Below are 12,359 nucleotides of genomic sequence, written 5' to 3'. Positions count from 1 at the left end.
CATTGAATCGTAAAGAAGTCACAGTCCATGCAAATGTGTTAATCATGTAAAGGATAAACACAGCACTCGTATTGCTTTTGTTTGAAATAGTGCCTGTTGTTCTTCCCTTAAAGAGGTAGTGTATTGGGAGCTCGGCATTGAACTGTGTAAGCATTCAAATCATCGACGGTACAGGTGTTGGTTTCCTTTTGTATCTTAGTAAATTGTTTTAGAATTTCGCACAAAGAAAGAGACGAGAAGGAGCTCAGGTAATTTATGGAGCCAACTCTTCTCTGTTTGAATTGTTGGCTTCAAAACAAGGAAGTATGATGAGTATTAATTAATGGACAATGGGTGCAGGAGTAGGCCATTCGGCCCTTCGAGCCAGCACTACCATTGATTATGATCATGGCTGATCATCCACAATCAGTATCCTGTTCCTGCCTTATCCCCATAACCCTTGATTCCACTATCTTTAAGAGCTCCGTCTATCTCTTTCTTGAAAGCATCCAGAGAGTTGGCCTCCACTGGCTTCTGGGGCAGAGCATTCCATATATCCACCACTCTCTGGGTGAAGAAGTTTTTCCTCAATTCTGTTCTAAATGCCCTACCTCTTATTTTTAAACTGTGTCCTCTGGTTCTGGACTCCCCCATCAACGGAAACATGTTTCCTGCCTCCAGATTGTCCAATCCCTTAATAATCTTATACGTGTCAATCAGATCCCCTCTCATCCTCCTAAACTCAAGTGGAGACAAGCCCAGTCGCTCCAATCTTTCAACATACGATAGTCCTGCCATTCTGGGAATTGACCTTGTGAACCTACGCTGCACACCCTCAATAGCCAGAATGTCCTTACTCAAATTTGGAGACCGAAACTGCACACAATACTCCAGGTGCGGTCTCACCAGGGCCCTGTACAGCTGCAGAAGGACCTCGTTGCTGCTGTACTCAATTTCTCTTGTGATGAAGGCCAGCATGCTATTAGCTTTCTTCACTACCTGCTACACCTGCATGCTTGCTTTCATTGACTGATGTACAAGAACACCTCGATCTCGTTGTGCTTCCCCTTTACCTAACTTGACTCCGTTGAGATACTAATCTGCCTTTCTGTTCTTGCCACCAAAGTGGATAACCACACATTTATCCACATTAAACTGCATCTGCCATGCATCCGTCCACTCACCTAGCCTGTCCAAGTCACCTGTATTCTAATAAGATCCTCCTCACATTTCACACTGCCACCCAACTTTGTGTCATCAGCAAATTTGCTAATATTACCTTTAATGCTTTTGTCTATATCATTAATATATTTCGTAAACCGCTGCGGTCCCAGCACCGAACCTTGTGGTACCCCACTGGTCACTGTCTGCCATTCTGAAAGGGAACCGTTTATCACTACTCTTTGCTTCCTGTCAGCCAGCCAATTTTCAATCCAACTCAGTATTTTGCCCCCAATACCATGTGTCCTAATCTCACTCACTAATCTCCTCTGCGGGACTTTATCAAAGGCTTTCTGAAAGTCCAGGTACACTACATCCGTGGGCTCTCCCTTATCCATCTTCATAGATACATCCTCAAAAAATTCCAGAAGATTAGTCCAGCACAATTTCCCCTTCGTAAATCCACACTGACTCTGACCTATTCTCTTACTGCTATCCAAATGAGTCGTAATTTCATCTTTTATAATTGACTCCAGCATCTTTCCCACCACTGACGTCAAGCTAACCGGTCTGCAATTTCCTGTTTTCTCTCTCCCTCCTTTCTTGAAAAGTGGGAATACATTTGCCACCCTCCAATCCGCAGGAACTGATCCTGCATCTATAGAACCTTGGAAAATAATTACCAACGCGTCCACAATTTCTAGAGCCCACCTCCTTAAGTACCCTGGGATGCACACCATCAGGTCCCGGGGACTTGTGAGCCTTCAGACCTAACAGTCTATCCAACACCATTTCCTGCCTAATATAAATACTCTTCATTTCGTCCATTACCCTCGGTCCTTCAGCCACTACTGCATCTGGGAGATTGCTTGCGTCTTCCCTAGTGAAGACAGATCCAAAGTACCTATTCAACTCATTTGCCATTTCCTTGTTCCCCATAATAAATTCACCCGTTTCTGACTTCAAGGGCCCAATTTTAGTCGGAAGCATTTTTTTTCTTTTCACATACCTAAAAAAGCTTTTACTATCCTCCTTTATATTTTTGGCTAGTTTTCCTTCATAGCTCATTTTTTCCTCTGTGTATTGCCTTTTTAGTTATCCACTGTTGCTCTTTAAAAGCTTCCCAGTTCTCCGGCTTCCCACTCATCTTTGCTATGTTACACTTCTTCTCTTTTATTTTTATCGAGTCCTTAACTTCCCTCGTCGGCCATGGCTGCCCCCGCCTCTCCTTTGTATCTTTCTTCCTCTTTGGTATGAACTGATCCTGCACCTTCTGCATTATATCCAGAAATACCTGCCATTGTTGTTCCACTGCCATCCCTGCTAGGGTATTGAACCACTGAACTTTGGCCAGCTCCTTCCTCATAGCTCCATAGTTCCCTTTATTCAACTGCAATACTGACACTTCCGATTCTCCCTTCTCCCTCTCAAACTGCAGATTAAAACTTATCATTTTATGGTCACTACCTCCTAATGGCTCCTTTACTTGGAGGTCCCTGATCAAATCCGGTTCATTGCACAACACCAGATCCGGAATTGCCTCCTCCCTGGTAGGGTCCAGTACAAGCTGTTCTAAGAATCCATCTCGGAGGCACTCTACAAACTCCCTTTCTTGGGGTCCAGTACCATCCTGATTCTCCCAGTCTACCCGCATGTTGAAATCTCCCATAACAACTGTAGTGATACCTTTGTGACAGGCCAATTTCAACTCTTGATTCAACCTGCACCCTACCTCCTGACTACTGTTTGGGGGTCTGTAGATAACTCCCATTAGGATCTTTCTACCCTTAGAATTTCTCAGCTCTATCCACACTGACTCTACATCTCCTGACTCTATGTCCCCCCTTGCAAGGGACCGAATATCATTCCTCACCAACAGGGCTACCCTACCCCCTCTGCCCACCAGTCTGTCCTTTCGATAGCACGTATAGCCTTGAATATTCATTTCCCAGCCCCTGTCCACTTGAAGCCACGTCTCAGTTATCCCCACAATTTCATACTTGCCAACTTCCAACTGAGCCTCAAGCTCATCCGCCTTATTTCTTATGCTTCGTGTATTCATATATAATATTTTTAATTTGTTTCTCCCCTCACCCTTCCTATCAATCCCTATTTCACTTGGCCATACTGTACAATCCCTTCTTGAGTTTTCTGCTCTGTTGATTCTGTTGTCCTTCTTAACCTCTCTTATTCTCACTTTGCCTTTAACTTCTTTCTTAAATTTCCAGCTTGGCCCCTCCCCCCCATGACTGAGTTTTAACACACCTGTGTCGCAGTGGCAAACCTGCCTGCCAGAAAGCTGGTCCCCCGATTATCAAGATGCAAACCATCCCTCCTGTACAATTTATTCTAACCCCAAAACATACCCCAGTGATCCAAGAATTTAAATCCTTGCTTCCAACACCAGTCCCACAGCCACATGTTCAGGTCCATTATCTCTCTGTTCCTGCCCTCTCCAGCCCGAAGAACTGGAAGCAAACCAGAGATAACTACCCTGGAAGTCCTGCTTTTCAGCCTTCTTCCGAGTTCTCTGAAGTCCCGCTGTAGAATGCTCCTCCTTTTCTTCCCGACGTCATTAGTGCCGACATGCACCACCACCTCTGGTTCTTCACCTTCACCCTCGAGGATTCTCTGCCCTCTGTCAGTGACGTCCTGGATCCTGGCACCAGGAAGGTAACACACCATCCTCAAATCTCGCCTGTTGCCACAGAAACCCTTGTCAGTCCCTCTCACAATGGAGTCCCCTATTACCGCAGCTCTCCGTGATGTCTGACTTCTCAGCTCTGCCTCTACAGCAATTTCTGACTCGCAGACCTGCCCACCTCTCGGACTGGCAGTGTTGTCTGTCTCGGCAGTTTCCAAGACAGACAGCCTGATTACAATAGGTGCTTCCCCTGGGGTCTCTTGTACTTCATTCATGTCTTCTTTTGTCATCGACAGCCCCCTTCTCTCTTCAGGTATCCTCGGTGTAGTGACCTTGCTGAAGGTCCTGTCCTGAAAATTCTCATTCTCTCTGATGAGCCTGAGTTCTTTTGTCAGTGCTGCAAAAACTTCCTTCAGAAGCTGAATGTGTACACACTTACCATAGCTATAGGAGCCAGAAACATCATCAGTGTCCCTGATCTCCCACATCATGCATGCAGCACTTTGAATCAGCTTGGCAATCATGCCTGCACAGTCTTCAACAGTGGTGTAATCTCCTCACTGAGCCTCTTCACCGAAAACTCGCACTTTACTCACCAGGCACTTCCCTCAGCCCTTGTGTGTTTGCTGTGAGTCTGTGGACTCTTAATTAGGTTAGAGGAGGAGGGTGGGAGGCAGGCCCTACCATGTAGGACCTGCGGCTGAGAACACACCTACTTAAACAGCACTCCGCTGCAAAAAGGACCCGCTGGCTTCGAGGTCAGTACTTAAGTAGCACTCACTTATCTTCCCAACTGCCTCTCTGCCCTGACCTCACGTCCGCCCGGCTCGCGCCGCTCTCCGCTGCAAAAAGCACCCGCTGGCTTCGAGGTAAGTACTTAAGTAGCACTCACTTATCTTCCCAACTACCTCTCTGCCCTGACCTCATGTCTTGATCAGTTGCCTTGATCAGTTTTAATATTTTCAAAATCGTTGGATGTTAATTTACAGGAGAATTCTCTTCTTTCTTCCTCCAGGCAAATAATTGATGGGCGAAGACAATGTCATATTTCCTCAGTACAGCATCGTGTGACCAGCTGCTCCAACCAAACAGCAGGTATGTGAGCACTGTCAGAGTGGAGAATTTACTTTCCACAGTCATAGGGGTAAGACTTGCATTGAGCTCAATTTCCAGACACATACATTCAATCCAAGAGTCAAACGCCACCAACAAAATACAAATGTTTCTTTTTGTCTATAAACCAGTGCAGTTCCAGTAAAGTTCATCTTTGAAAGCCCATTGTTATTCATAGCATTTGAAGAGGGATCAATTGAATCTTCATCACAAATATATGCTCACTAACTGCATTGAATGCATGTTGAGGAAGGACATTTTTAAAGTTACAGTCAAGGTATATAAATAGTTCAAGTTGTCCTTGTAACAATGTAACCATGTATGGAGTGGATACTCGGTACAGACATGGAAGGAAACATTAGATGTTATCAGTGGCTGAGGAAGACAATTAATAAGCAGAAGATTCTGGAAAAGCTCAGCAGATCTGGCAGCATCTGTGATGAGAAATCAAAGTTAACGTTTCAGGCCTGGTACACTTCCTCAGTTCTGAACAAAAGCCACCAGATCTGGGAGGCATTGACTTAGTGGTCGTATCACTGCACTGTTAATGCAGAGACCAGACAACATTCTGGGGACATGGCTTCAATCACCGGCCCAGCAGATGGTGGAATTTGAATTAAAAAAAACATCTGGAATTAAGAATGTAATGATGACAATAAATCCATTGTCAGGAAAAAAAGAATGCATCTGGTTCACTCATGTCCTTGAGGGAATGAAACTGGCATTCTTAGCTGGTCTAGCCTACATGCGACTTGACTCCAGACCCACAGCAATGTGTTTGACCCTGAACTGCCCTCTGGGCAATTAGGGGCCGACAATAAATGCAAGCCTAGGCAGTGACACCCTGATACTGTGAATGAACTTTTTTAAAAATGAGAAGAGGTTATTCTGAGGCAAAAGGGAGCATTTGCACAAACAACACATGGAAGAAGGTTTGTGCGAGACAGTTTGAAGATTTGGAACAAACATTGAAGGGCATCGTAAACTCCTGTAATAACAAACAGATGAACTAATGGCATTATGGTTCACATAAGTATGACAGGATCAAAGACATTGATTAAATTACAGTTGTGATTGATTCCAATCTCATTAATGAAAGAATGTTGTCCCTTTCGGTGAACAGAGTTAGTTAAGGCAAGGGATACGAATCATCCCAGAAAGACTGTCAGCCTAGAATTTCATGAAAACAGCAGATAACACCATTATGCAGCAATTTGTTGTTTCTTTCAAATTATTCATAGTGTTACGAAATACTTTTAGTTAAAGATTCTTCAGATCATTCCGATGAAATATATAAATCTACGTACACAATAAAATACAAAGATCACTAAAAGCATTCGTGAAAAGCTTCAAATAGAGATGTCAATTAGTCTCCGGAGGCTTTCCTATATCACTAAAGGAATGCTTAGTGCACCTTGTAAGGTGAATAATTAGTTCATGCCATTGCATAGTTACACCAACCATATGTGAAGTAGATAATGAGTTCAGATATGGACAGAAACATTCACATCAGTAACTGAGCAGGATTGTATTAATCGTGTTTGACCAACACATCTCTCAGGCAGAGCCAGAACAATTAAATAACGTGACTTTTAAATGCACACATCCTGTGTTAAAGCCTGACAGAGAATGCTTATTGAGTGCATGTGTTTTTTCGCTGTTGCACTCTCACCACACAAACACACTCTCAACACACACACACACACAGTGATTTACAATGGGTTGCAAATACATACGCAAACCTGACACGTGCAAAACATGTAACAGCCACTGCAAACCTCAGCACATGTAACATTCAAAATTATTTCTTCTCATGCATTTCATATCAGAGAGCTAGCTTCTCATGATAAGAGACAAATAGAACGGAATGTGAGCGATGAAATCCAATTCCCATGTATTTAAATCCATGGTAATTGCCGTGGTCATAAACTAAATATCATTTGTTCACTCCATCAGAAGAAAAAAATTTGTTGAATTTTGTGACAAAATTCTCATGAACTGCTCATGAAACCAACAGGTACAAACTGATAACTGCACTCAGACATTCACATGGCAGATACTAACATGAACAGATTGATGACTAAACTCACATATCGACATTGCAGAAACAGACAGGGAGAGATGGCTGTGTGAATATATAAATGTCTTTATCAATCAGCCTCTGTCAGTTTTAGAAATTGAATTCAGTCAGGAACTGAATTAGATCTATGTTTATTAAGCATATTTTTCAAGTTACAATCCAGGTGATCACTCTGTTACATTGTTTCAACAGTCTTAGTAGATGTAGATGTAGATGTTTAATACAGATGTAGGAAATACTGCAGTCACCAACAGCCATGGGTCAACAAAATAATTGATGAATGATACTTAAGTTTAGTTTACCGATAATTGATCAGTACAGAATTGCTCCTTTGATAAATATTAATCCCATACATAAACACAACAAATAAATGATGTGAATTCCAAATGCATTTTCAGTGTCAAAGCATGACAAATGGAAAAATCAAGGAACTGCAGATGATAGAAATCAGAGACAGAAGTAGAAATTGCTGCAAAAACTCAGCAGGTCTGGCAGCACCTGTGAAGAGAAACGAGTGTGGTGAAGTTCAACCTCTGTTCTGAAGAAGTGTCAAAGGATGTGTAATATTAACTTTGCTTTGTCTCCGTGTGGGTGGACTGACAGGCACAGGTACTGACTGATTCAGAATTAGTTCAAAACACAAACGCCATAACTACAGACGTGATGCAAGGACGAATAGCTATGAAGTTCCATTTAAACTCCAGGTAACAGAAAATGATATATACAAAATGATTATCACTCACAAAACATAGTCATAGACATCTGCGGCACCACAAACAATCCTGCCACTCACTGAGTCTGCACTGGTTAGAAACAACCAGGCAACAATTCTACGTCCATTCAGCCAGCATTCAATTTCCATAAACATATCATGGTGGCAGAGGAACTACCATCCCAACCTTTATCACCGGATAGTTGTCAATTTTGTCATCGAGCGGGAATAGATTTTTCTTTTATTCTGTGCTAAGCAAGAGGACTTTATAATCATGGACTTTTTTTTCAAATTAGCTTAAATGTTATTCAAATAGCCCTATGTTCCTCGTGACACTCCCTTTGAAGTATTACATCACACACACTAGAAAATTAGATGCCATTTTCTCAAATAAGGAACATAATAAAAAGCCATTCGTCAAAACAGTGGAGAAAGAAGGATTTGACCAAATCAGGTAGATAGTAAATATTCTCTCTTTTTTTGTTGGCCAGGAGAGTTCAGCAATGTTTATTCTTCTTTAGTTTGACTGTTGCAGTTTTTTCCACTGCGTGATAGAAGACAAAAATTCTGTCTTCTTCCTCCCCACACAACGAGGGTAATGTCTGAGCCACAAAATAAAATAGAAGTAAATAAGACAATTTTCTTTCCTGCACAAGGAATATTGTGGTCAGTCAGCTGCGATGCAGTTGATTTGTTCATGGCAGTTTCCCTTTGGCTATAACATATTAAATTAATACCTTTACTTCAGTATTCTGAAATGTATGACACTATGCAATACGAAACAATACTCGTATCATTGTAAAGATGTCCCTTGATATCACCACTGCTGTTGAGACTCTGCAGTATAGCAGTTGCAAAGGTTCATTGCTTTTCCCTCCTCAACTCTGAAGAAAAGCACAGACTCATAACTATTGTAACTATTTGTAAGGGAAAATCAGGGCAGGACTGGCAGACTCCAGGGAAGCCAACCCAAATGGTCTTCGAGTGCAGGTTCATAGCTCCTTGCAATGGAATTACAGATAGACAGGTCAGTAAAGATGGTGTTTGATACACTTGCCTTTATTGATCCGTGCATTGAATGTGTGGTTTGGAAGGTCATGTTGTGACTGTGCAGAACATTGGTTCAGTTTCTTCTGAGAAAATGCATTCGGGTCCAGTGTCCCCTTAAAATGGCAAGGGGTTTTTAAACTTGAAAGGGTTCAGAAAATGTTTAAAAGATTGTTGCCACGGTCAGAGACTTTGGTGAAAGACGGTAGAGACAGGGCTTGTTTTCCATGGAGTGTGGGAGGCCGAGTGGTGACCTTCCAGAGGATTATAAAATTATGAGCAGCATGGATAGGGTGAATAATCAAGTTCTTTTGCCCAGAGTAGAGGAATCCATAACTCGAGGGCATGGGTTTAAGTGGAGAGGTGAAATGTTGAAGAGCAACCTAAGGTGGGCAACATTAGCTCGCAGCGAGTGGTGCATAACTGGATTGAACTGCCAAAGGACGTGGTGGAGGATACGACAATTACAACATTTAAATGGCTTCTGGATGGGCACAAGATTAGGAAGGGTTCAGAGTGGTATCGGCTAAATGCTGGTAAATGGGACTAGATTAATTTACGATATCTGATTATTATGGTCGAGGTGGACCCAAGAGTGCTGTACGTTTCTATGACTGTATGACAGGAACAGATTGTGAGAGAGTGATATTCATTCACACTGCATAAACAGACAGGGACAGATAGATAACTGCACTCGCATTTTCACATAGGAAAGACTGACAGATATTGGACAAAACTATCCTTCAATAAACCTGAATCTCTCAATGACACAAGTGTCCTGCGGAACTCAGAGAGAGATGAAATAATATTACACAGAAAGATTACTTTGAGTAGAACAAAACACACTGCCACAATTAAAATCTCTCAGATACTGTGTTCAAGATATCATTAACTGACAATAACCGGTTGATTTGCGAGTGAGCTCGGAGTTTGTTCCGTGTACAGAATTTGGTTTGTGTCTCGCATTTCATTGAAGATCCTGACAGATCCGCATTGTCTCCATAAACTAACCAATCACAGCGAGGCTGATGTCATGTTTGACATTCTTTTTAACTGTCCAATCAAGAACAAGACTTATCCCTTATCCCTCATTAGCATTGCTGACGTGATCAGGCTATAAAAAGCGAGCTCCGAGGCCGTTTTCGCTTATTCTGTGTCTGAAAGTAATCGTGACGATGGTGGATGAGAAGAAAGCGCAGGCAACTTCCAAGAAGGGCGCCAAGAAAGTCATCAAGAAGGCGCCAGCGAAAGGCGGTAAGAAGAGGAGAAAGTCCAGGAAAGAAAGTTACGCCATCTATATCTACAAAGTGATGAAGCAGGTTCACCCCGACACCGGCATTTCTTCCAGGGCCATGAGTATCATGAACTCGTTCGTCAACGATATTTTTGAGCGTATCGCGGGGGAGGCTTCTCGCCTGGCCCATTACAACAAGCGCAGCACCATCAGCTCCCGGGAGATCCAGACAGCGGTGCGGCTGCTGCTGCCCGGGGAGCTGGCCAAGCACGCCGTGTCGGAGGGTACAAAGGCGGTGACCAAGTACACCAGCTCCAAGTGAGACCCCACATTGTGCAGAGAAAACACATCCAAAACCCAACGGCTCTTTTCAGAGCCACCCACAACTTCGCTGAAACAGCTGAACCAACTTTTTGCAAATGATTTTCGGTATGTATTAGTAATGTCAGTCGGCTTTTTAAAAATAACGTAATTGTTTTAGAACTCGATGTGTCATCCCTCATCTGCCCTTTATTTTAGGTTGCAGCCGTACCCTGTCTCGTTTCCCTGTATCTGCAAAGAGCATAATTATCGCCAATGAATCATTTATCAACAACTTCCATTTTTTTTTCCAAGTTCCTCTTTCACACTTGATGGCCCCGGGAAACAAAGTTAACATCGAATCCCATGAATAGATTTTACAATCTACTTGCTGTTCTGTTAATCTTACAATGAACCGAGATAAAGCCAGAGCAGCTGCCGAATTGCGATAGCAAGTGTGAAATTGTGCCTGACGACTGGTCAAGGACAACAGGGGAGGGCAACTTCAAGCTGTTGTTTAAAGTGTGAACGCGTTCACCCAAAAGGACATTGTGCGAGGTTTAATCAATATTCGGTGTGCACTTGAAAAGTGAAATAAAAATATGCGCAGAATGCGGTGCTCTTTTTTGCTATTTCCGCTTGTTGCTAAATTCTGAAAATTCTATTCAAGTGCAGAAATGGACAGATTCGAGTAGAAGAGAGAATGCAATACAGAAAAATTGTGTAAAGTATTCATTTGCAATGTCAGTGTGAGTGAGCTTATACAGGATTAAATTATTCACTCCTTTTCCTCTTTTGTGGGTTTGAGCATTTTTCAAACTAATCGCAGTGGGTTCTGAACCCTGAAATCCCCCTGCAATTTAATTGCAATTCAATTCCAAATCTCAGCGGGATTTGTGATTTTTGTTTTTTTCAAAATGCAGTATGTGGTGCTTTCTGCTGCCGATGGGAGAATTTCAAAGTGATTCTTAACGAAACTAGAATAGCTCCCGGACTCGCATCGGCAATGTGGAACTATTGTAGAAGTCCAGTCGAGGGCAATAGGAAAGGCGATTTTAAAAATATTGTCCAAAGCATTAATACGCTCACCTGAAAAAAGGAGTATTTTATCAATATCAGTGATAATGGGAACTGCAGATGCTGGAGAATCCAAGATAATAAAATGTGAAACTGGATGAACACAGCAGGCCCAGCAGCATCTCAGGAGCACAAAAGCTGACGTTTCGGGCCGAGTCCCTTCAGCAGAGAGCTCTCTGATGAAGGGTCTAGGCCCGTAACGTCAGCTTTTGTGCTCCTGAGATGCTGCTGGGCCTGCTGTGTTCATCCAGCCTCACATTTTATTATCTTTTATCAATATCACCGGGTGCTGATGTGAAATAGTATCTATGCAGGGAACGGATTTTGGCAGGTTTGTTTTTTGCTTCCGTTTATTCGTAAAGTTCGAGCAAACAATCCTTTCAAGAACATAAATACAGATGTATGGAGGCTAGGGAATGACTGAGATTGAGTGAAGCATGTCGGTGTAATCTGAAAGTAAATTACTTCAAATACTTTTGCATTTTTCTTTGTTTGACTTCTTACTGTTTTGTACATATTGGCGGGCTTTTCGAGTTTGAAAGAAAGCGGTTGATGATTTGGCGCCGGCATTTTCCTCCGGTTTCCACGCAGAGGAATTTTGTTTTATTTTCAAATCTCCCCGCGGTTTTGCAGAAAGCTCATAAATGAGGCTTTCTGCTGTCGGTGGGAAAATTTCAAAGTGAACCGAGATGAAAGCAGAACAGCTGGCGGACTGGCATCGCAAAAGTAGAAATATTGTTGATCCCGTGCAATAGGGAGCGCGATTGTCAATATTGTTTAAAACGGTCATGCGCTCAACGGGAAAGAAATAGCTGTGCGATGCTTTTATCAATGTATCCGGGTGCTGATGTGAAATAAAATGAATTTGTTCAGAGAGTAACTTACGCCGGGCTCTTTTTCTGCCATCTGTTTATTCTTAAGGATCAGGGTAAAAAGCAAAATCATAATCACATCGATTCACTTAGGCCTGGGAATCAGAGAGAGATTGTATGAAATATACAGTTGTATTCTA

General features: G+C 42.5%; 1 protein-coding gene across 2 annotated transcripts in view; it reads left to right on the top strand.

Moving 5' to 3' along the window:
- The window catches only part of LOC132207213 (late histone H2B.L4-like), an 11,577-nt gene extending 124 nt beyond the window's left edge, over positions 1-11,453 (top strand). The window contains exons 2-4 of one of the 2 annotated variants that reach the window (XR_009443362.1): positions 4,800-4,879; positions 9,832-10,399; positions 10,490-11,453. Coding sequence is in view for 1 of the 2 variants with exons in the window: in XM_059642445.1 (XP_059498428.1) it covers positions 9,912-10,292 (381 nt within the window). In the remaining variant the exon portion in view is untranslated. Of the gene's footprint in view, positions 1-4,799; positions 4,880-9,831 lie in introns of both variants that reach the window. The other variant, XM_059642445.1, reaches the window with a different exon arrangement.
- Positions 11,454-12,359: the final 906 nt, after the last annotated feature.

Source organism: Stegostoma tigrinum, chromosome 44 (genome assembly GCF_030684315.1).
Source record: "Stegostoma tigrinum isolate sSteTig4 chromosome 44, sSteTig4.hap1, whole genome shotgun sequence".
NCBI classification, from domain to species: domain Eukaryota; kingdom Metazoa; phylum Chordata; class Chondrichthyes; order Orectolobiformes; family Stegostomatidae; genus Stegostoma; species Stegostoma tigrinum.
The sequence above is the reverse complement of the archived record's forward strand: the minus strand, read 5'-3'. Positions and strand labels throughout refer to the sequence as shown.